This window comes from Microcaecilia unicolor, chromosome 1 (genome assembly GCF_901765095.1).
Source record: "Microcaecilia unicolor chromosome 1, aMicUni1.1, whole genome shotgun sequence".
Classification (NCBI taxonomy): domain Eukaryota; kingdom Metazoa; phylum Chordata; class Amphibia; order Gymnophiona; family Siphonopidae; genus Microcaecilia; species Microcaecilia unicolor.
In genome coordinates, this window is record NC_044031.1 from 24,233,680 (window position 1) to 24,255,345 (window position 21,666).

The 21,666-nt window shown below is 45.2% G+C and overlaps 2 protein-coding genes across 2 annotated transcripts in view; one reads left to right on the forward strand and one right to left on the reverse strand.

Moving 5' to 3' along the window:
- LOC115463370 (gastrula zinc finger protein XlCGF26.1-like) overlaps window positions 1-21,666 on the reverse strand; it is a 952,960-nt gene that overhangs the window by 507,609 nt on the left and 423,685 nt on the right. The gene's annotated exons all lie outside the window — the stretch shown is intronic.
- The window catches only part of LOC115460001 (zinc finger protein 135-like), a 52,078-nt gene that overhangs the window by 12,015 nt on the left and 18,397 nt on the right, over window positions 1-21,666 (forward strand). The window contains exons 3-5 of the mRNA XM_030189862.1: window positions 35-145; window positions 4,057-5,666; window positions 15,513-15,657. Coding sequence (XP_030045722.1) covers window positions 35-145; window positions 4,057-5,666; window positions 15,513-15,657 — 1,866 coding nt within the window. The remainder of the gene's footprint in view (window positions 1-34; window positions 146-4,056; window positions 5,667-15,512; window positions 15,658-21,666) is intronic.

Genomic DNA, 21,666 nt, shown 5'->3' on the forward strand with positions numbered 1-21,666 from the left:
TATAACAATGTTCTTTTTATTTTCCTTGCAACAGGCTATGAAGGGATCGATCCTGATATATTATCAAAAATTAAACAAGAGGAAGAGCTGAATATCCGGGATCCACAGGACTCAGGAGAGAGAGAAGTGACTCATTCATACGCAGGTGAGTGATAGATACTGTACAGAGGAAGAGAAGGCATTAGCGTACACCAGACTAAAGCAAAAATTACTTACCTGTAATAGTTTTTCTCTGTAGACATACAGAACTTCCCATACGCAGTTCTTTAAATAGCTAAAAAATAAAAAAAAAAAAGAAGCCAGCTCTCAGGGCAAGTGCTGTACATGGAGAACACCTGTTGCAGGTAACTAATTTTGCTTTCTCTTTTTATTTGTTACATTTGTACCCCGCACTTTCCCACTCATGGCAGGTTCAATGCGGCTTACATGGGGCAATGGAGGGTTAAGTGACTTGCCCAGAGTCACAAGGAGCTGCCTGTGCCTGAAGCGGGAATCGAACTCAGTTCCTCAGTTCCACCATCCTAACCACTAGGCCACTCCTCCACTGTTGCTACTATTGGAGATTCTACATGGAATGTTGCTATTCCACTAGAAGTCGGCCCTTGCAGATCACCAATGTGGCCACGCAGGCTTCTGCTTCTGTGCAGCCTTCTACATGGAATGTTACTACATGGAATAGCAACATTCCATGTAGAAGCTCCAATAGAAGCAACATTCCATGTAGAATCTCCAATAGTATCTATTTTATTTTTGTTACATTTGTACCCTGCGCTTTCCCACTCATGGCAGGCTCAATGCGGCTTACATGGGGCAATGGAGGGTTAAGTGACTTGCCCAGAGTCACAAGGAGCTGCCTGTGCCTGAAGTGGGAATCAAACTCAGTTCCTCAGTTCCCCAGGACCAAAGTCCACCACCCTAACCACTAGGCCACTCCTCCACTGTTGCTACTATTTCAGATTCTACATGGAATGTTGCTATTCCACTAGCAACATTCCATGTAGAAGTCGGCCCTTGCAGATCACCAATGTGGCCGCGCAGGCTTCTACATGGAATGTTGTTAGTGGAATAGCAACATTCCATGTAGAATCTCCAATAGTAGCAACATTCCATGTAGAATCTCCAATAGTATCTATTTTATTTTTGTTACATTTGTACCCCGCGCTTTCCCACTCATGGCAGGCTCAATGCGGCTTACATGGGGCAATGGAGGGTTAAGTGACTTGCCCAGAGTCACAAGGAGCTGCCTGTGCTTGAAGTGGGAATTGAACTCAGTTCCCCAGGACCAAAGTCCACCACCCTAACCACTAGGCCACTCCTCCACTGTTGCTACTATTTCAGATTCTACATGGAATGTTGCTATTCCACTAGAATTCGGCCCTTGCAGGTCACCAATGAGGCCGCGCAGGCTTCTGCTTCTGTGAGTCTGACGTGAGTCTTCTCTGAAAGAGAAGATCCAATACAATAATTTAGAAGGAAGAAAAAAGAAAAACACTTAAGAAAAATATAGACCACATGTAGCTAGCAAAGAACGGTTATTCTATTTTACTGGAGGGAGGGAGGGTGAGAACACATTTAGCCTTACAATCCCTTTCAAAACATTAATTGCACAAAGGCAATACCTTATTGGCGCCCGTTTCATTGCTTTCAGAAACAGGCCTTTTATCCTAGTCCATATATATAAAAGGCACCACCAACGTTCTATGAAGCCTCCAGCCGGAAGTGTGAAGCGCCAGAGATATCCGGTTTCCCCATGAGTGAAGGAAAACAGCACAGCACGAAATCCATCTCTGTAATAGTGAAGGACTCAGAGGGGGAGGGGAGAGAGATGCCCTCACTCTCTCTGTAACACAAACACAGAACAGCAGGAAACTTAACACTGAAGGACTGGACTCGGAGGGGGGAGGGGGAGGGAGAGAGGGCAGAGGGCAGGGACACGCACACTCCCACATGCACACTCCGAAGAAAACCTTGCTAGCCCCCGTTTCATTTGCATCAGAAACGGGGCTTTTTTACTAGTTTCTTCATAAAACGTCCAAATCGGTATTTTCCAAACCTATTTTACAGATGTTTATCTATGCAATTAATCTGCAGTGCATCTAGCTCACAAGGGGGCGTGTCGGGGTGGAATTAGGGCATTCCTAACACTTGGACATTTTATAGCCATAATGGAACAGATCAAAAATGTCTAGGGCTGCGACTTCAATGTTTTGGTCTAGACCTCTTTTTAGAATGAATAGGGCACTAAAAGGTGCCCAAAATGACCGGATGACCCCTTTACTCCCCCAGTGGTCACTGACCCCCTCCTACCCCCTGAAGATGTGAATAAAAACAGTATGTGCCAGCCTCTATGACAGCTTCAGATGTTATAGCCAGTTCTATTACGTCAGCAAGCAGGACCCAGTAGTAGTGTAATGGTGGGTGCAGTATACTAACTGTAGAGAGGAGGACTCGGGCCCATTTCCCACTCTACCTGTTACAATTGTAGTGGAAAGTGTGAATCAGTGCCAATGTCTACTGGTATTAGTATCTTTTAGAATGGTTGTTTTAGTTTTTGCTGTGCTTTTCTATCTAATCAATGGATTTCTTATATGTTTTTTAAAAATGATATTTTATTTTAAGATGTAAACCGTTCTGTTTTGTGAATGCAATTAGAAACGGTATAGTAAGTAAATAAACGATAATAGTCCTCCCACACCAGTGGCGTAGCTGCTTGGGGCCATGGGGGCCTGGGCCCCCGTAGATTTGTCCCTGGACCCCCCTGCTGACAACCCCTGCCAGCTGAGGTCCTCTTCTTCCGGCGCAGGGCTTCGTTCTGTTTCTGTGAGTCTGACGTCCTGCACGTACAGGACGTCAGACTCACAGAAACAGAACGAAGCCTTGCGCCAGAAGAAGAGAACCTCGGCTGGCGGGGGTTGGGGTCCCCCGCCAGCAAAGGTAGGCTGGGGAGGGTTGGCGGCGGGAGGGGGGCTTGAAACTCTCGGCAGGGTCATTGGCGGGGGGGGGGGGTCAAAGTTGGTGGTGGCGGGGGGGGGGGGGGGCTCTTGACCCCCCTCCTGCCGAAGTCTGGCTACGCCCCTGTCCCACACTCACCAGAAATCTACGGTACCCACATAGAGGTGACTCCTTCACCCATAAGGGCTACTGTAGTGGTGTACAGTTGGGGGACGGTGGGTTTTGGAGGGATCAGCAGACAAGATAAGGGGTAGTGGTGAGATGGGTACCTGGGAGTTTTTATACGAATTCCACAGCAGTGCCCCCTAGGGTACCCCATTGTTCTGGGATGTCTGTGTGGCCAGTCTCCTAAGAATGCTGGTTCCTCCACTTGAATTTTTTTCTTTTTTTTTTTTAAATAGCCAAAAAATATAAACGGACAGAGTACAAAAACATCTTGCATGCGGCCGTTTAAAAAAACAAAACAAAACATTTTGTTGTTTCGAAAACGACCATATTTCCTATTCGGGTTTAGGACATTTAGTGCAAAACACCCAAAGTCAGACAGATGTCATATCAAAAATGCCCCTCCACTTGTATGAAATGTACTGATATGATATGAAACACAGGCTTTGTAACTATGGATTTTACTATGTGTTTCATGTTATAATTTTTAATATTTGGTCAAACATATTTTCACTCTTCTATAATCATTTATTACATTTGTTTCAATTTGTTATAAAGTCTCTCTTCTACACTATAATGATAGTATAGTATGTTTCTTGTATTTTTTATTTTTAGATCCTCTTTTATACTGTTTTTTTTATTAAATGTATGTTTTGCATTTTATTGTATGTATATTTTGTATTTTTCAATCTTTAGATTCCTGATGCAGGCCTAGTAGGCCGGAACACGGCCCATGTCGAGTCTTGGATGCTAATAAACAATCAAACCTTTTACATTGTCTGGATATTGTCTCGGTGTTTCTGTTTGAATGCCTGAATTAGGCTTGGCATTGAATTTTCAGGTCAGATTCAGCCCACGGTGGTCAGCGTCTTCAAGCTGCTGAATATTGAGCTTTCCATAGTCAATAATACATGATTAATGTCTAATATTTATATCCAGTAGATAACGACACCATGCAAGAACAGAAGAGGGATCAGAATCGAGAAGAACCTCCTGTAGAAATGGAACAAGTCCCAAGACAATCAGAAAATGGCTGTGAAAATGTTCTGCTGGGGACTGAGAGGAGAAACACAAGGAATCATCAGCTGGAATCAGAGAAGGAGCAGAGCGACATTGCAGGAGACATAACGGATGGAGTAACTGAGAGAAGTGATAGGGAGCTCATTATCATCCCTGAGCACAAGACACATCTGAGAGAAGAAAGACCCTTTCAACATAAAAACAGTGATCAAAAGACTTCTAAATTGCACCAGAGAGAGAGGAAAGAGAAGGGAGATAAACCTTTGACATGTACTGAGTGTGATTATAGCTTCATTTCTTCATCTCGAAGAAAGCATGACAATATTGACATGGGAAAGAAATCTTTTACATGCATTGAGTGTAATAAATGTTTCAGTAGTCTGTCCAGTCTAACAAATCATCAAAGAATCCACACAGGAGAAAAACCTTTCACATGTACAGAGTATAATGAATGCTTCAATTATCCATCAAATCTGAAAATTCGTCAAAAGAATCACAAGGAAACTAAACTCTTTAAATGTACCGAGTGCAATAAATGTTTCACTCGTCTATCAAGTCTGAGACGTCATCAAAGAAGTCACACAAAAGAGAAACCTTTTACATGTACTGAGTGCTATAAGCATTTCAGTCGTCTATCACATCTGAAACGTCATCAACGAATTCATACAGGAGAGCCCCGAGAGAAACCATTTGTATGTACTGAGTGCAGTAAATACTTCAGTTGTCTATCAAGTCTGAAACATCATCAAAGGATTCACACGGGAGAGCCCCAAGAGAAACCTTTTACATGTACTGAATGCAATAAATGTTTTAGTCGTTTATCAAATCTGAAACGTCATCAAAGGATTCACACAGGAGAGAAACCATTTGCATGTACTGAGTGCAATAAATGTTTTAGTCATTCATCAAGTCTGAAAGAGCATCACAGGATTCATACAGGAGAGACTCTTTTTACATGTACTGAATGCAATAAATGTTTCAGTCGTCTATCAAATCTGAAAATTCATCAAATGATTCACACGGGAGAGAAACCCTTTACATGTACTAAGTGCAATGAGCGTTTTACTTATCAATTATCTCTGAAAATCCATGAAAAGATCCACACAGGACAGTCCCGAGAAAAATTTACATGTACTGAATGCAATAAATATTTTGGTCGTCTAGCAAATCTGAAACGTCATCAAAGGATTCACACAGGTGAGAAACCTTTTACGTGTGCCGAGTGCAATAAGCGTTTCAGTCATTCCTCAAGTCTGAAAGATCATCATAGGATTCATACAGGAGAGAATCTTTTTACATGTACCGACTGCAATAAATGTTTCAGTCGTCTGTCAAATCTGAAAATTCATGAAATGATACACACAGGAGAAAAACCGTTTACATGTACTGAGTGCAATAAATGTTTCACTTATCAACTATCTCTGAAAATCCATAAAAGGATTCACAAAGGAGAGAAACCCTTTACATGTACTGAGTGCAATAAATGTTTCAGCCATCTGTCAACTCTGAAACAACATCAAAGGATTCATGTGGGAGAGAACAACTTTGAGTGATTGAAAATCTTTTCAGATGACATCAAGATTACTTTTGGGCTGTATAAATATGCTAAGGTGACTTTCTTTAGGGGGAAGTTGAGCTAAACTGAAAACATCTCTCTAACTGAAAGGCACTTCAACGAGATAATGTACATAAATATCTAGGGAGTGGAGGAAGGAACAACTGTCAATCAGAAATGTTCCAAAAGATGTATGAGAAGAAACTTGAAGACCTGAATATGTATACCCTGGAGGAAATGGGGGAGGGGAGGGGGGTAATGATACCGATATTTAAATACTTAAAAGGTATTAATATGCAAACTAATCTTTTTCAGAGACAGGGAAGCAGCACAGTTAAAGGTCACGAGTTGATGTTGCAGGATGGTAGACTTAGGAGGCAACGTCAGAAAATTCTTTTTCACAGAAAAGTGGTGTTTGCTTGGACTGCTCTCCCAGAGGATGTGGTGAAGACAAAAACGGTGATGGAATTCAAGAATGCACGGGTTAAACACAGAGGATCCCTACATAGAAAAATAATAGTCAGATTAACACAAAATTTAATGACTTCATAGCCAGAGGTAGGCAAGTAATAGCAGTGCTGGGCAGATTTCTACAGTCTGTGCCCCCAAATTGGCAGGCAGAGATTGTGATATAATATGCACGTAATTAATCTCCTTCAAAGTATATGCTATAATTGCAAGTGCTGTGTATCTGTGTGTGTTGGGGCGGGGGAGGTAGAATGGTAATTGATGCTAGTCAGTGATGGGGGGAGGGAAAGACCATTGTTAGGATAAAAACAATGGTATGTTCCAAGAATGCATCATATAACTGCCCATGTGAGTTTGGCAAGTTCAGTTGCCGACTGCCCCTTTTATGATTCCACTGTTCAGTGTTTAATCATGAAGAACTACTACTACTACTACTTAACATTTCTAAAGCGCTACTAGGGTTACGCAGCGCTGTACAATTTAACATGGAAGGACAGTCCCTGCTCAAGGAGCTTACAATCTAAAAAGACAGGTGTACAATCTAAAGACAAGTGTAGAGTCCGTCTGGTAGGTAATACTATATTTCATGAGAGGTTAGGTGCCGAACGCGGCATTGAAGAGGTGAGTTTTAAGCAGAGATTTGAAAATGGGTAGGGAGGGAGCTTGGCGTAGGGGTTGAGGAAGATTGTTCCAGGCAAAGGGTGAGGCAAGGCAGAATGAGCGGAGCCTGGAGTTGGCAGTGGTGGAGAAGGGAACTTGAACAAAGCGCCAGATATAACTCTGGACATCTTTTTTGGTAGACTGGACCATAGAGGTCTTTATCTGCTGACATTTACTATGGCCCATTTTTACCAAGCTGCGGGCAAAAGGGGGCGGCGGCGGCGCGTATTTTACACCCGCGGCGAGGCCCCCCCTTTACCGCAGGTGATAAAAGGGCCGGTCTCGCTTTCCTGCAGCAAGTAATGCACTTGTCACGTGGCCATTTCGTGGCGGGCGAGTGGTGGTAAGGGCTCCCACGCTAACCCTGCAGCGCACGGCACTGCCCGGTTACCGGCGGGTACTATCCGGCGCTACAAATGTTCGTAGCACCAGAAATAGCGCATTAGGGGTGGGAAGTACTGCCGGGCTGGTGTGGTAGCCTGGCGGTACTTCCGTTGTAGCGAGTGGTAAGCCCGCGTTGGGCTTACCGCCGCTTAGTAAAAGGAGCCCTATGTTAATACGTAAGTCATCAAAAAAACACGATCATTACTTAACAGAGTCTTCAGATCCCAATATGCAACAGGTACAGGTAGTGCAAATGAGAAGGCGTGGCAACCTATAACCTTCGTTGTACATTTTGGGGCACTGAACCTACACAATTTGTATATTGCAGTACTACTATTTGATTGTATCTTGTAATGATGAAGCTACTGGGATGAGGAAGCTCCCACCTCAGGATCCCAGGTCCCTCTTTCACTCAGGGTGAGCTGGTTCTCAGTATGCAGATTTATGCAAATTAATCTACCACCCTTTTTTTGCTCAGGGTGACCTGCTTCTCAAAAAGCAAACATAGTCAGGTTTCACCAATCAGGCTATTTTCATACACAACTTTATTCCAGCCCCTGGGGCACACTTCTTTTAGCTTAAAACACTTTCATTTCTTCCTACTCAGTGCAATCTTCCCTTTTAAACATTTCTTCTTGCACAGTTCAATATCCATGGATTTCTTCCCCCTGAGCCCTCTCACACAAGCAGTTGGGCTCAGTACTAACTCAGTCCCTGGACACACAGTCCCTCCTTGTAGCACCCAGCTCTAGACACACAGTCTCTTCTCCTGGGACACACAGTACCTCTTCACTGTTCTAGACACAGCCTTTTCCAGACACACAGTCTTTTCTCCTGGGACACACAGTACCTCTTCACTGTTCTAGACACAGCCTTCTCATCTGGGACACACAGTACCTCTTTGAACACTCAGTTCTACCACCAGTCCAAAGGGCACAGCCAGTACTCCTCCTGGGGATCCTCCTGCCTCAGCTACCAGTCTTCCTCTGCAGCTGCTGGCTCTCTCTCCCCCTCACAACTCAGGTGGGGGTATTAAATGGTTAATAGCCAAACAGGACCCAGCCCATAACCTGCTGCACCTGTTTCTATCCCCAGGACTCTCCCCTGTCCTAGCGACCTCCTGCTATACATCCCCTTACTGGCTCCCTTTTGTGACTCACCTAGCCCTTCTCCCTGGACATTTTTAGGGGGAACTACGCCCTCTAGGGGCCTAACCAGGGTAGGACAGCCTCTTCCTTCTTACAATCTCCATTTCATCATATAGGCACAGTACCTACACAACTTGTATATTACAGTACTACATTTTGACCCCTGAGGCAGGCGTTGCCTAACGCAGAAACAAGGCCCGTGTCGGGTCATTTGTTTAATAAAGAATTACAGTTGTCCCAGTCTTGAAGGCCCAGTGTTGCTTTTTTGTCTGTGTACTTTATATGTATCCAAACCGGTGGGAGGGGAGGGTCAAGAGCCCGAGGTGAGGGGGCACATTTTAGCCCCCCCCCCTCCAGCGGTGCCGACCCCCCCCCTCCCCACCACCGCCAGGTACCTTTGCTGACGGGGATCCCCAACCCTCGCCAACCGAATTCCCCTTCAGCGCCGGTCTCCGAGTCCAGCACATTTGCTGATCTGGATTCCTACGTGCAGGACGTCAGGACTCACAGAAACAGAATCCAGATCATCAACGCGCTGGAGACCGGCGCTGAAGAGGACTTCAGCTGGCGGGGGTTGGGACCCCCCCCCCGCCAGCAAAGGTACCTGGCGGGGGTTGGCAGCAGGGAGGGTTGGGACCCCCCCCCCCCCCCCGCCAGCAAAGGTACCTGGCGGGGGTTGGCAGCAGGGGGTGTGAAAGCAGGGGGGCCAGGGCTAAATCTGCGGGAGCCCATGCCCCACCGGCCCCACCTAGTAATGCCCCTGATGTATACCTGAATTTGATTTGTTCCTTGCCTTTCTCAGGGCACAGACCGTGGAAGTCTGCCCAGCACTGTTCTTGTACTAAGTTCTGAAGCTAACGACGAAGCCCCTTAAAATGTACGCTCCAGCCCATCCCTATCTATTCAGTCACCATCAGGGCATAGACCGTAGAAGTCTGCCCAGCTCCCATTTTGTTTCCCAATTACCGGCGTCGCCACCCAATCTCCGCTAAGATTTCGCAGAACCATTCCTTCTAAACAGGATTCCTTTGTGTTTATCCCAGGCACGTATAGAAAAAAATCTTGTTCTGCTCCATTTAAGCAGGGCAAAAGAAAAAGTGTGTTGGTCCCGACAGACTTGTTTCGCTCCAAGCTTCCTCTGGAGACCTCAGCGGGTAACTACTACTTGCTAGTAACTGCTACTTACATTTCAGCGGAGAAGTTACCTGCTGATTCAGGACACGGTGAGGGTCTCCATAGGAAGCCTGGAGCAAAACATGTGTGTCGGGACCACACTGTTTGTTTTCCTTTTGTCCCACTTAAAATAAGTGACCATCGGAACATGACACAATTGGAAGAAGTGTTAATGATTTGCACCCTTTAATGGTTTTTGCTTTATTTTTTGTTTACGCTCATAAAGAATCTTTGAAGTGGAGGGGTTTTTTGACCGATGATTAGTGTTTTTAACTATGTGCATAATGTATCATCAAAAAGCGTGAATTTTGCCACAGTTTTTATGAGGTCTTTTTCCTCCCTCTTTTTTGTATAAAGAAAAGTTGGAAATGCTTATGCCATGATTCACTGTTTGGTTGGGGTTATCATTGTATCATAGCGACATTGTGACCATCACTTCTGTTATTTCAATGTTCCCATGTGCGGTAAGCACTAACGCACACTTACTGCAGCCACGGGCTGCGCTCAGGCACCCTGCAGTAATATGTGCTAGTTTTTTAGCACTGGGAGCAGAGATTGGACATGTTCTATGCTAATTGGTTAGCACGGCTACATTGCCGCACGTGGATAATGCGTGAGCCCTTACTGCCTAAGGCAGTGGCGTAGCTACGTGGGGCCCTTGACCCCACCCCCCACCGCCAACCCTCCCCTGCCGTCACCTACCTTTGCCAGCCGAGGTCCTCTTCTTCCGACGCAAGGTTTCGTTCTGTTTCTGCAGGACATCAGACTCTCAGAAACAGAACGAAGCCTTGCAGATCAGCCAGCAGCCGCGTTGCCCAACCCCTGCCAGCCGAGGTCCTCTTCTTCCGACACAAGGTTTCGTTCTGTTTCTGCAGGACATCAGACTCTCAGAAACAGAACGAAGCCTTGCAGATCAGCCAGCAGCCACGTTGCCCAACCCCCGCCAGCCGAGGTCCTCTTCTTCCAGCCTATACAACTTTGTATTTGTTAACCACCGACTGGGCAAACGCCTTTGACGGTACTATGTAAGCCACATTGAGCCTGCAAATAGGTGGGAAAATGGGGGCGGGGGGTACAAATGCAATAAATAAATAAAATGAGAGATTTACCCAGTGAACAAACAGTCTGTGTTTAACTTAATGATTTGCTAGAAGAGGGAAACTGGCTAGAGCCATGTCAATCTGGATTCAGACCCGGTCATGGAACAGAAACGGTCCTCGTATCCCTACTAGATGATCTTCACAGAAACCAAGATGGGATTCACCTCTGTATTAGTACTGCTAGATTTCTCAGCAGCATTTGACACTGTGGATCGTGATATCATGCTAGGATGACTGACAGAAACAGGTATCAATGGAACAGTACGTGCTTGGTTCAGATCCTACCTATCAGACACGCAACAATCCATAATGTTTGGCAGCAACTCATCACCACCATGGACACTGACCTGCGGGGTACAAGGATCGATACTGTCACCTATTCTGTTCAATATCTACCTCAAGCCACCAGCTGAGCTGATTTGGCCAATGGACACTCAGTTCTACATCTATGCGGATGATGTGCAGCTACTCGTAACCATTGAACCTGACTTAACCAAAAGCCTTGAATAAACTGATCACTTGTGTAGCATCAGTTCAAGAATGGGCACAAGAAACTTTGCCAGAACCCAAGTAAAACCGAGCTTCTCTGGGTCCCTAACACAAGTGGATACATACCTGACATCAAAATCCCTTTTGGGAAGTACGAACTCCATGCAAGACAATCAGAAGAAATGCAGTATTGCTAGAGCAAAAAAACGTAACCTAATACCAAAAGAAGCTCTAGCAGCAAAATAATCAGTGCTAAACTGGAAAAGTGAAGAAAAAACCCCTCAGAAACCGTAGGTAAACTACCTCAGGTTTACTCCGTGGTTATATATTATTCACATTGATTTGTAACACACGTAACGATTCTATCATTGGGTAAAAAAAACTCCACTTGACTCAGGTTCAAAATTATGTGCCTTGAATGACTAATAAAAAATGAGTCATCCCTCACATTCCCTTTTCTACAGTCACTGTCTTAGGCGACTTAAATCAAAATCAGCATAAGAGAAGAACTTGCACTTAACATAGTAACATAGTAGATGACGGCAGAAAAAGGCCTGCACGGTCCATCCAGTCTTCCCAACAAGATAAACTCATATGTGTATACCTTACCTTGATTTGTACCTGTCTTTTTCAGGGCACAAACTGTATAAGTCTGCCCCACCACTATCCCCTCCTCCCAACCATCAGCCCCGCCTCCCACCATCAGCTCTGGCACAGACCGTATAAGTCTGTCCAGCACTATCCCCTCCTCCCAACCATCAGCCCCGCCTCCCACCACCGGCTCTGGCACAGACCGTATAAGTCTGCCCACCACTATCCTCGCCTCCCAACCACCAACCCCTCTTCCCCCCACCGGCTTAGCTTTAAATTAAGCACTCATGATTGTCCGTTCAATGGGAACCCGTTTCACCTAGAAACATGGCTTCATCAGGAACGGAGTACTTTAAAGTTGTGCTGAAGCTGAAACAAAGTGTATGTCAAAAAGACGAAATTGTGAGGAGAAAAATCTTCACATCACAACTGCACAAAGAAAAATCACCCCACGGATAGGCATACTTGAAGTGGAAGCTCTAAACTTTTAAAAATGGCGCCTCGGCGTTCACGTACAGACAGCTGATAGAAATACTTGCGTGAACGTGACGTAGTGGGCGTTAGTAAAAATTATGCCAATCAATGGAATTGTTCAGCCCATTCGGTTCCAAAGTACCAAGTTCAAAAATCCACCTCGCCTCTCTCCTCAATAATTTCAGTTTACGATCGCCTCCTCTATGGGGAACCCCTAACTGGTCTAGAACAAAACATTGTAACTCTTCAAATTTATGATTGTGGGCAACACAGTGCTCCACAATCGGTTCCTTTACAGCAGATCTACGAATATTGGATCTATGTTCCAGGATCCTCACGCAGGGCCATGCCTAGGGTCTCTGGTGCCCCCCTGCAGACTATCAGTTGGCGCCCCCCCCCCCCCCCCTCCGTCTAGCAGAGAAGGAACAGAAGGGAGCAGGCAAGTAAGCAGGACCTCAGGAAAAAATAGCACTGTATGTATCCCTCATTGATAAGTCTCTGACTCTAAAGTTTAGCAATTTCATTAAAGCAAAATGTATTTTCATAACACTTCACAGATTTCCAACTCAAAATAGGAATGCTAATTCAAAATGTGAGCAAAGTCCTCTTAGTTTCCAAAGATTCTTTTTCTAATCTCCTTTGCACCAAAGGATATAATTCAGATCAAACATTTATCTCTGATCAACTATCTCAGATCAAATATTTATTTCAGATCAAATATTAAGGTTTCCTTGCTTACAGTCACTTAAATCTACCTAGCCTTTATATAGCTTATAGGATTTAAACACTCTTAAACTGAAATTCACCCTTTTCTATTCTTCATAAACTTCAAGTAATCCTGAAATATTCAGATCCTTTTTCACTAGAGAAACCTCAAACTTCAATCTCCTCCAACCTCTTTTCATTCATATTTTCTCATTTACCACATAATCTGGCAGTCTTTTATAATTTCAGTCAACACACACAGGAACTCACAGCTGCATGTCTCTCTTGGCCAAACTGACGGTCAGTTGCTGTCTCACTCTGTTCCCTTCCGGGCAGATTTCTAACAGAAACTGATCATCCAATCAGAGAGCTCTGTTTGAATGCAGACACTGTAATGGGAATTTTTAGTGAAAAACACTAGATAAACCCTTCGTTTTTGGACCAAACTTCACACTTTTGATCAGAGCCATGCCATAACATTAAGGCTGTAAACACTTCCATCATTTTTTATTCATAAATATGCAAATGAGAACCTCCCAAAAACGGACTAATTTGCATATGATTTAAACAAATCTGAGCATATGACAACCAAGTACAGACTCCCAGCACCTGAATTCTGCAATTAGATTTAATACAAATACTTTTAAAACTTATTTTAGCACTTTTAAAATTTCAGGTTCTCTTTAATTTGAATGCTGGTCAAACTCTGAAGCTCACCCTGAGTGAGGAGTTAGCCGCAAACCACAGCATATATAGCAATTTGGTTGCATTATTTCAAATAACTTGAAAAGCCTGCCTGCGTCGTTGAATACTGCTGTGTTGCTATCATTTCCGGTTTGCCATGAAAAGGAGAGCAGGGGTGATCTCAACTTCAGGTAAAAGATTTTGCAAGTGAGTGGAAGGCAGGGACCGCAGGGCAGCAGCGCTTCTCGAAGGCAGGCGCCCCCCTGCCTTGCTTACCCTGCTTACTGCATTGGCACGGCCCTGTCCTCACAGCCAGAAGGCAATTTTTGGGTGGGCCAACAGGTTGGTTGGGTGGGCACTAGAGAAACACCTGATGCACCCATGCCCTGCCCTGCCCCTACCCCACTCCCAGTAACTTCAATGAGGGTAGCAGTGCTGGCTTCAGTGGCTGCAGGTCACGTTGAGGGCTAGGGGAAGTACAAGAGGGTGTACTCTTCATCTTCCATTCAGTCACGGTCCTCCAACACACATATGCTTCCCCCAAATATTGTGTATCCATAGAGCCCCTTGGCCCTCCCCCAGCAGTGGATGCAGAGCTAGGACATTTCCCTATAAAACTCACCATGCAAAAATGTTTGTTTCTAGTGTTATCTCAATAACAAGGCATATTGTATAGTACAAAAATCTATCAAACAAAAAGTCACTCAGAACCTAGAGCAACTCTATTATGCCAGCACTAACATCCAAAACAAGGATCCTACCTATGATATTTTAGGGCCCTAAATATTTCAGTGGGGTTCTAAATACATCTATCAAGAAAACTGAACAAGCCAAATTACTACAGAATATTACATAGAAAATTCATGCTAACAATACTTTGGTCACACACACAGAACACAAATGGCAAATACAGAATAAGTGACTGCAAACCATAAACAATTTCAATGGAAATCCCAAGAGGCCAAACCTTGCATGTAGTACAGCACCAGAGAAATAGATGCATTTTTCCTACATGAAAAATCTGAGATATTCTAAACACAAAATGGAAAAATAAAATTGTTTTTTCTACCTTTTCTTGTCTGGTCATTTTATTTTTCAAATCACGTTGACCCAGATTCTGGTTTCTGCTATCCCTCTGTCTTATCTTAACTCACTCACCAAGGTCTCCTGGCCATTTGACATTTCTACCATCTCCATGTCCACTATCCATCTTCTTCCATCACTGTGCCTCTGTCCCTGTATTTCCATGTCCAGCTTCTCCCTCCCCCAGGCCAATACATCTCTTTCCTCCACAACCCTATATACCCCATCCAGCTTCTCTCCCTCTCGCCCCTCTTTCCAGCATCTGGTTTGCTTGCTGGATTGTCTGCCTGTCCACCCTCTCTCCCACTGTGAGGCCTGGCATCTCTGTTTCCCTCCCCCCTTGTGCTGTTCCAGGAGCTCTATCCCTTCCATCCAGCCCCCTCCTCCTCTTCCTCCCACGTCCAACAGCTCTCTCCCTTCAATCCAGCCCCCTCTTTCTCTTCCTCCCAGACGTCCAGCAGCTTTCTCCCTTCCCTCCAGCTCTTTCCTCCTCCTCCGCTTCTTCCCACATCTATCAGCTCCTTCCCTTCCTTCCAGCCCCCTCTTCTTCCTCCCACATCGATTAGCTCTCTCCTTTTCCTCCAACCTCTTGTTGCCTTTCCTCCCACAGTTCCAGCTGTCCCAGAGTGTTGACTCTTCCTGCCTGCCCATGCTGCTGCACTTCCACTTTCATTTTCAGCTGTTGCTAGCAGTGATTCACAGTTCACACAGGCACTTCAGAGCAGCCTGCCGCGTCTGGACCTCTCTGATGGAACTTCCTATTTATGCGAGCGCCAGACACAGCAGAGAGAAGGTCACCCTAGAGTGCCTGTGTGAATCGCTAACAGCAATGGGCCGATAAATCATAAATGAAAGCTGCAGGCACCGCAGCAGCTGCGGGGCAGAGGGGAGCAGAACAACTACAACGACGAGCTGCATGGCTGCGATACGACCTGCAACTGCTTCCGTGCCAAGCGGACTGCCGACCCGAGTCTGCCACTGTACCTCTGCATTGCAAGGTCGAAAGGTAGGCGGGCTGGATATCAGCTGAACACAGGTGCCATCTCTGCCGCGGTGGTATGCTAGGCTGCTGCAGTCAGTGCAGTGTGTCGTGTGTGCGCTTGGGTGGTGGGTGGGCCTGGGCCCACCCAGGCCCACCTGTAGCTACGCCCCTGGCTCAATGGTCTCGTCATGCCAATGTAAGTTTTAGTGCAAGGGCAGCTTAACGAGTACACAACGTGATCTGAAGAACGGTTGGTGAATTGTGACAACTTGTGCACTCTTCTAGTTTGGGGATTAATAAATTGTTTAGTCTGCTTGGTAATATTGCATATTTGGCAATGTCCACATTTAAAATGTCCAAGGACCTTTTTCTGTTTTTTGATGACAGACGGTCTTATATCAGCTGGGCTAACAATCTCTTTGGCGTTCATAAGTCAGGAACCTTGGAATACAGTTAGATTCAACACATTTGATTCCCCAAATCCAAGCAACCTTCAAGAGCTGCTTCTACTATTTGCGACAGCTACGCTGCCTCTCTCCTTACATCGAGAAGGTAAATCTTATCCCAGTTTTACATGCCATGATAACATCAAGACTGGATTACTGCAATGCTCTATATACGATGGTCTGACTACAAAGGGCCTGCACCAGCTCCAGTTGATTCAGAATGCAGCAGCAAGACTCACAGAAGCGACGTGACCATATCACACCGTTTTTGCAAAAACTTCATTGGCTACCAGTACAATACAGGGCTAAATTTAAAACTCTTATGTCTGATCTTCAAGGCCCTGAAAGGAAATGGCCCTGAGTACCTGAAGAATAGGATGATCCTCCACACACCGCCCAGGACACTAAGGTCCTCCCAAAGACTTTCACTAACCACACCCTCTCCAAAAGACATTACACGATGTGATTACCCGCAAGCGAGCCTTCTCTGGAGTAGCCCCCACATTTTGGAATGCACTGCCTGAAAGGCTGCGCTTAACACAAGGCTACCTCTACTTCAGGAAGCAGGTGAAAGCTTGGCTCTTCAACCAGGCCTTTAATGGAAGAAGTAACTAACTTGTTAGCCTCACTCACACACACAAGGAGTGACTCCCGCTGCATATACTGCAGCAAGACATGTTTAGCCACTCCTACCCTGGCTGAGATAATATTTAACCATCTCTCTGACCTCATGTGCAACTTTCTTTAAAGTTCAATCATTTTTATTGACAAATGTAACATATTCTATGCATTGAAGATAACAGGTTACAACCTCAATTTCACTTTCCATGCTGATATCAACACTATATACATTTGTCTATTTGTGCTTAATCTCTCCCCCCCCCTCCCCTTTTTCCCTCCCTATCCCTCCCGGGTCTTAGTTACTACTAGCTGTCGCTTCTCCCCTAAATGCATCTAGTGTTTTTAAATGTTCAATAAATATCCTCTTGCCGCTGGTGTCAATGTCTGCCAAAATGCGGACCATCTTTGTTGGAATTGTTGGCTACTTCCCAATAGGCAAACTAATCCTGATGATTGAGTGCTGGGTCTGCTGAAGTTTTAAATTATGCCTCATACATTTGTGCATTTGTTCCCTTAACTGAATCTATTAGATGCGTTTTTGTTTCTAGTACAAAGAGGTTTATTTACCTCCCCAGCTCCGAGTGTGCTCGCTGATTTGAAGCAGTTTTTCTTCAGACTGCGAGGCTGTGATGTTCTGCTTTAGTGACAGGAGAAATGCAGAGGTTACCACTGACTGCAGATATAAGTACGTTAGGGAAGAGAAAGGGGGCACAATTGAATGATCAGTTGCTCAGGTACCAGCAACCAGACTACGGCGCAGTGGCGTAGCCATAGGTGGGCCTGGGTCCAGAGCAACATCATGCCGATTAGAACTTTCCACTTGCTTCACCAAAGTCCATTTCACCAGCAACCTTTTATCTTATCATACCAGACATCAAAAACTGCAAAGAGCTAACCACAAACTTCAGTAAACTTCCATGGAAAATTGCCTCGTGTTCCTGTATCTGCAAAGCCTGTCAGCTTAGCTTGTCACAAGAGCTTGTATGCCCCAGGGTCACACAGAGACTATGCTTTTTAGACTAAACTGTCAGCTTCAGGCTTCAGGACTTTGGTTCAGAGAAGGCCTAGACAGGTTCATTATTATCATAGGGCATTCTCGACTTTTGGAGGAAGAGAAACAGTATTGGAAAGCGCAAGATGTATGCTTATTTTGATTAATGTCCTGGGCCTGCGCAATTAGATGTAGTCCCCGGTCCCCACCTGCCTACCCTAAGCTCCCTTCTCTCTGCCACAGCCCCCTGCATTTTAAAAACCTCACAATCGGTGGTGCAGCGCCTCATGTCTGCCTACCAGTGATTGTGAAAGAAGCAGAGAGATTCCCTCGTCGTCGGGCCTGCTGGGAGTCGCGTAGCCACAGGTGGGCTTGGGTGGGCCAGGGCCCACCTATTTATGGCTCAGGCCCACCCAACAGTAGCACATGTTTAGTGGCAAGTGGTGGGAATCCCAAGCTCCGCCAGCTGAAGATTTTCCCCTGATGGTAACGAAAACACTACTCTCTATGACACCGGCACCTGCGCATGCTCAGTTTTCAGTGCATGCCTGCTGCCAAGGTGGAAAGAAGCGTTTTCCCACCAGCTGAGATCATTTTTTTTTGGGGGGGGGGATAACACTTGGTGCCCACCCAATTCTTGCCTAGGCCCACCCAAAATCTGTTGTCTGGCTACACCCCTGGCCGGGACAGTGAGAGAAGGCCCGACGACGAGGCGATCTCTATTCTTTCACAATCACAGGCAGGCAGATGCGAGGCGCTGCACCGCCGATTCCGAGGTTTTTAAAATGCAGGGGGCTGTGAGGCAGAGAGGAGGGAGCTTAGGGTAGGCAGGTGCCAGCGGTCTTTGGGTCGCGAGCGGAGCACTCCCTGTCGTGCTGACACCCGGGGCGGACCGCCCTGCCCGTGGTACGCCAGTGTTAAAATGTAGAACATCTTTGCATGCTGTTATCACATTTATAATTATGGTCCCCATCAATGCCTTTTTCCCCCCCACATTTTTGAGAGTTTTGGAATTTACGTATTTGAATGATCATTGAAACAATTCATGTCCGCCCTGGAATTTACTGTGATGTTGTGCAATGTTCTCACTAAGGATCCTGCTTCCCGACACAGCTGTGTTTTGACACCACTGCTTTTCGCTCCTAACCACTACTCAATTCCTCTATCCTTGTTCCTTCTCACCCAGTACTTTCCTCGCCCTTAATTGTCTTGTCTGTCTGTATTTTTAGATTGTAAGCTCTATCAAGCAGGGACTGTCTCTCTGTGTCAGGTGTTCAGCGCTGCGTGCGTCTGGTAGTGCTATACAAATGTTAATAATAATAATAATAACAAATTAGTACTCTAACCGATGAAACCAATACTTCCTCCGTGTATGCTGCACAAGCCAGCATGTTTGAAAATATAAGTGAGATTAAATAACAAATGCAACCAATAAAGGCTCTTTGAGCAGGGACTGTCCGTCTATGTTTAAATTGTACAGCGCTGCGTAACCCTAGTAGCGCTTTAGAAATGTTAGTTAGTAGTAGTAGTAGTAAAGAACGACGAGCATGCAGCAGCTCATAGGTTTGCATGCTTTGTTTTGAGTGCTACTAGATGACGGCTGCGCGGGGAAGAGGAAACATAGACTAACCCAAGAGTCTTCAACGTGTTGACGTCATCCCGGCTCAAAGCCTCCTCCATGATCATTCTGACCAATCAGCACTAACAGAGGTAGACCCAAACTTCCTTGCTCTCAGCGGATTCAGCCGTCAGTGTGAAGCTCCGCCCTTTCCTTTGTGATGTCATCAGTTTGTATCTAAGAGGAGGGACTATTTCTTCTTTCATCCTTGAATTTGCGGATTAATTTGAGATTTCCTCCAGGCCCAGCTCTCAGCTTCTTCTGGTCCTTCCCCTTTCCCAGTACTACAAGTGACCCTTTCCCAGTACTACAAGTGACGAACCCCCTCAGCCCCCCATTCATTTTGAATTCTGCAGAGAGGAAAATGCCTGCAGGAGCTTCTACTCAGGTAGGACCTGCCCTTTTGCTGCAAACACTGCTGCAGCTTCCAACCTGGGATACTGCAGAGTTAGGATCCCAAGTAGACCTGGGGCTGAGGATAAGCACTTTGGGGTTTTCTTGAGGGAAGGGGAGAGATCAGGAGTCCCACAAAGGGAGATTTTGTGTATGGTTTCTAGTTGGTGTAATAATGCTCTAGATCTGGGAATTATATACACACTGAAAAGCTCCCTCCCTCTGCCCTGCTGAACCTCAGCATTAGGAGATCTGAAATGGAACCCTGCCCTGGGTCAGTGTGTTATGTAATTATGAAATATATATACCCAGACGCTGAGTGTGTTTCTGATTTGTGTTTCAGATGCGGGTGACGTTTGAGGACATCGCTGTCTCTTTCTCCCAGGAGGAGTGGGGGTATTTAAATGAAGGGCAGAAGGAGCTTTACAGGGAGGTGATGAAGGAGAATTATCAGATTCTGATCTCACTGGGTAAGGGATAATTTTACATTTTTATTAGCAGTATTGGGATATTATTATGAATATCGTTGGCATTACTATGATTGTCTCATGGTGTGATTTCATGAGAAAGTGAGTGAAATCTGTACACACGAACCTTATTCTACCACCACATTACTGTATTTGTTCATACCGGAATTGACGAAGGCCTTTACGGTACTATGTAAGCCACATTGAGCCTGCAAATAGGTGGGAAAATGTGAGATACAAATGTGACAAATAAATAAATAAATGCTGTAACGATCATTTTTCCTCTCTGCAGTGCACATGTTAGAGTCAGCCAGGTGGAGGTTCAGCTGATTTGGAGATCATGAGCACCATGGCATGAAGGATTGAGTTAGAATTTAAGTCTGTAAATTTGGGATGGTAAGCTCCTTAGCAATTAGCCTATGGAGTAATCATGTCAGCTGTCACTTCAAGTGTAAAAACACTGTGGCTTTTAGTCTCAGGGTTTTTTTCAGCTGCGGTCCATGTGCGTGAAGCCTATTTTAATTGGAAGTCAAATATGGTCTTTCATTATTTAAATTATTGTACTCTGACACAGACACTGTGGGTTTAGCAGAAGAATGCAGACTGCAAACTGACAATCCCCAGCGGCCTTCAATGGTTCACATTCACAAAACCAAACTTGAGTTTAGTTTCGGGCAAAACCTGGTGATGAGTTTCGGCTGCAGTTTTGGCTAAAACTGAAAAAAGCAGTTTTGATTGGCCTCTAATGCCAAGATCAAGATTAAGCCATACAATGACCTGGTGCGAGGAACCAGGGGCAGCAAAAAACTATTCTGCCTCAGGGAATAATATAATTGAATATAGGGCATAGATTCCCAAACAATAACAATTAGCTAAATGGAAAGACCGTACTCTTAGATGCAAAAATGGAGCTTGATCAGCAACTGCTTGAAAACCTGGCGCAAAATGACAGCTGTTCTTCTGTAGTTTTCTGGTATTTTCCCTGCCACAATTCCCCCTCCCCATAACCACTGATATTTATTGACCAAGGCATATAGTTAACAGAATAAGAACAATTACTCAGTGGAGGAGTGGCCTAGTGGTTAGAGTGGTGAACTTTGGTCCTGGGGAACTGGGTTCAATTCCCACTGCAGCTCCTTGTGACTCTGGGCAAGTCACTTAACCCTCCATTGCCCCAGGTACAAATAAGTACAAATAAGTACCTGTATATAATATGTAAGCCGTATTGAACCTGCTATGAGGGGGAAAGTGCGGAGTACAAATGTAACAAAAATAAAATGTTAATGTTGCTATTCCACTAGCAACATTCCATGTAGAAGCTGCCCTTGCAGATCAGTAACATGCGCAGGCTTCTGTTTCTGTGAGTCTGACGTGCAGGACGTCAGACTCACAGAAACAGAAGCCTGCGCGTCCTGCTAGTGGAGGAGTGGCCTAGTGGTTAGTGCAGTGGAACATGGAATGTTGCTACTATTGGAGATTCTACACGGAATGTTGCTA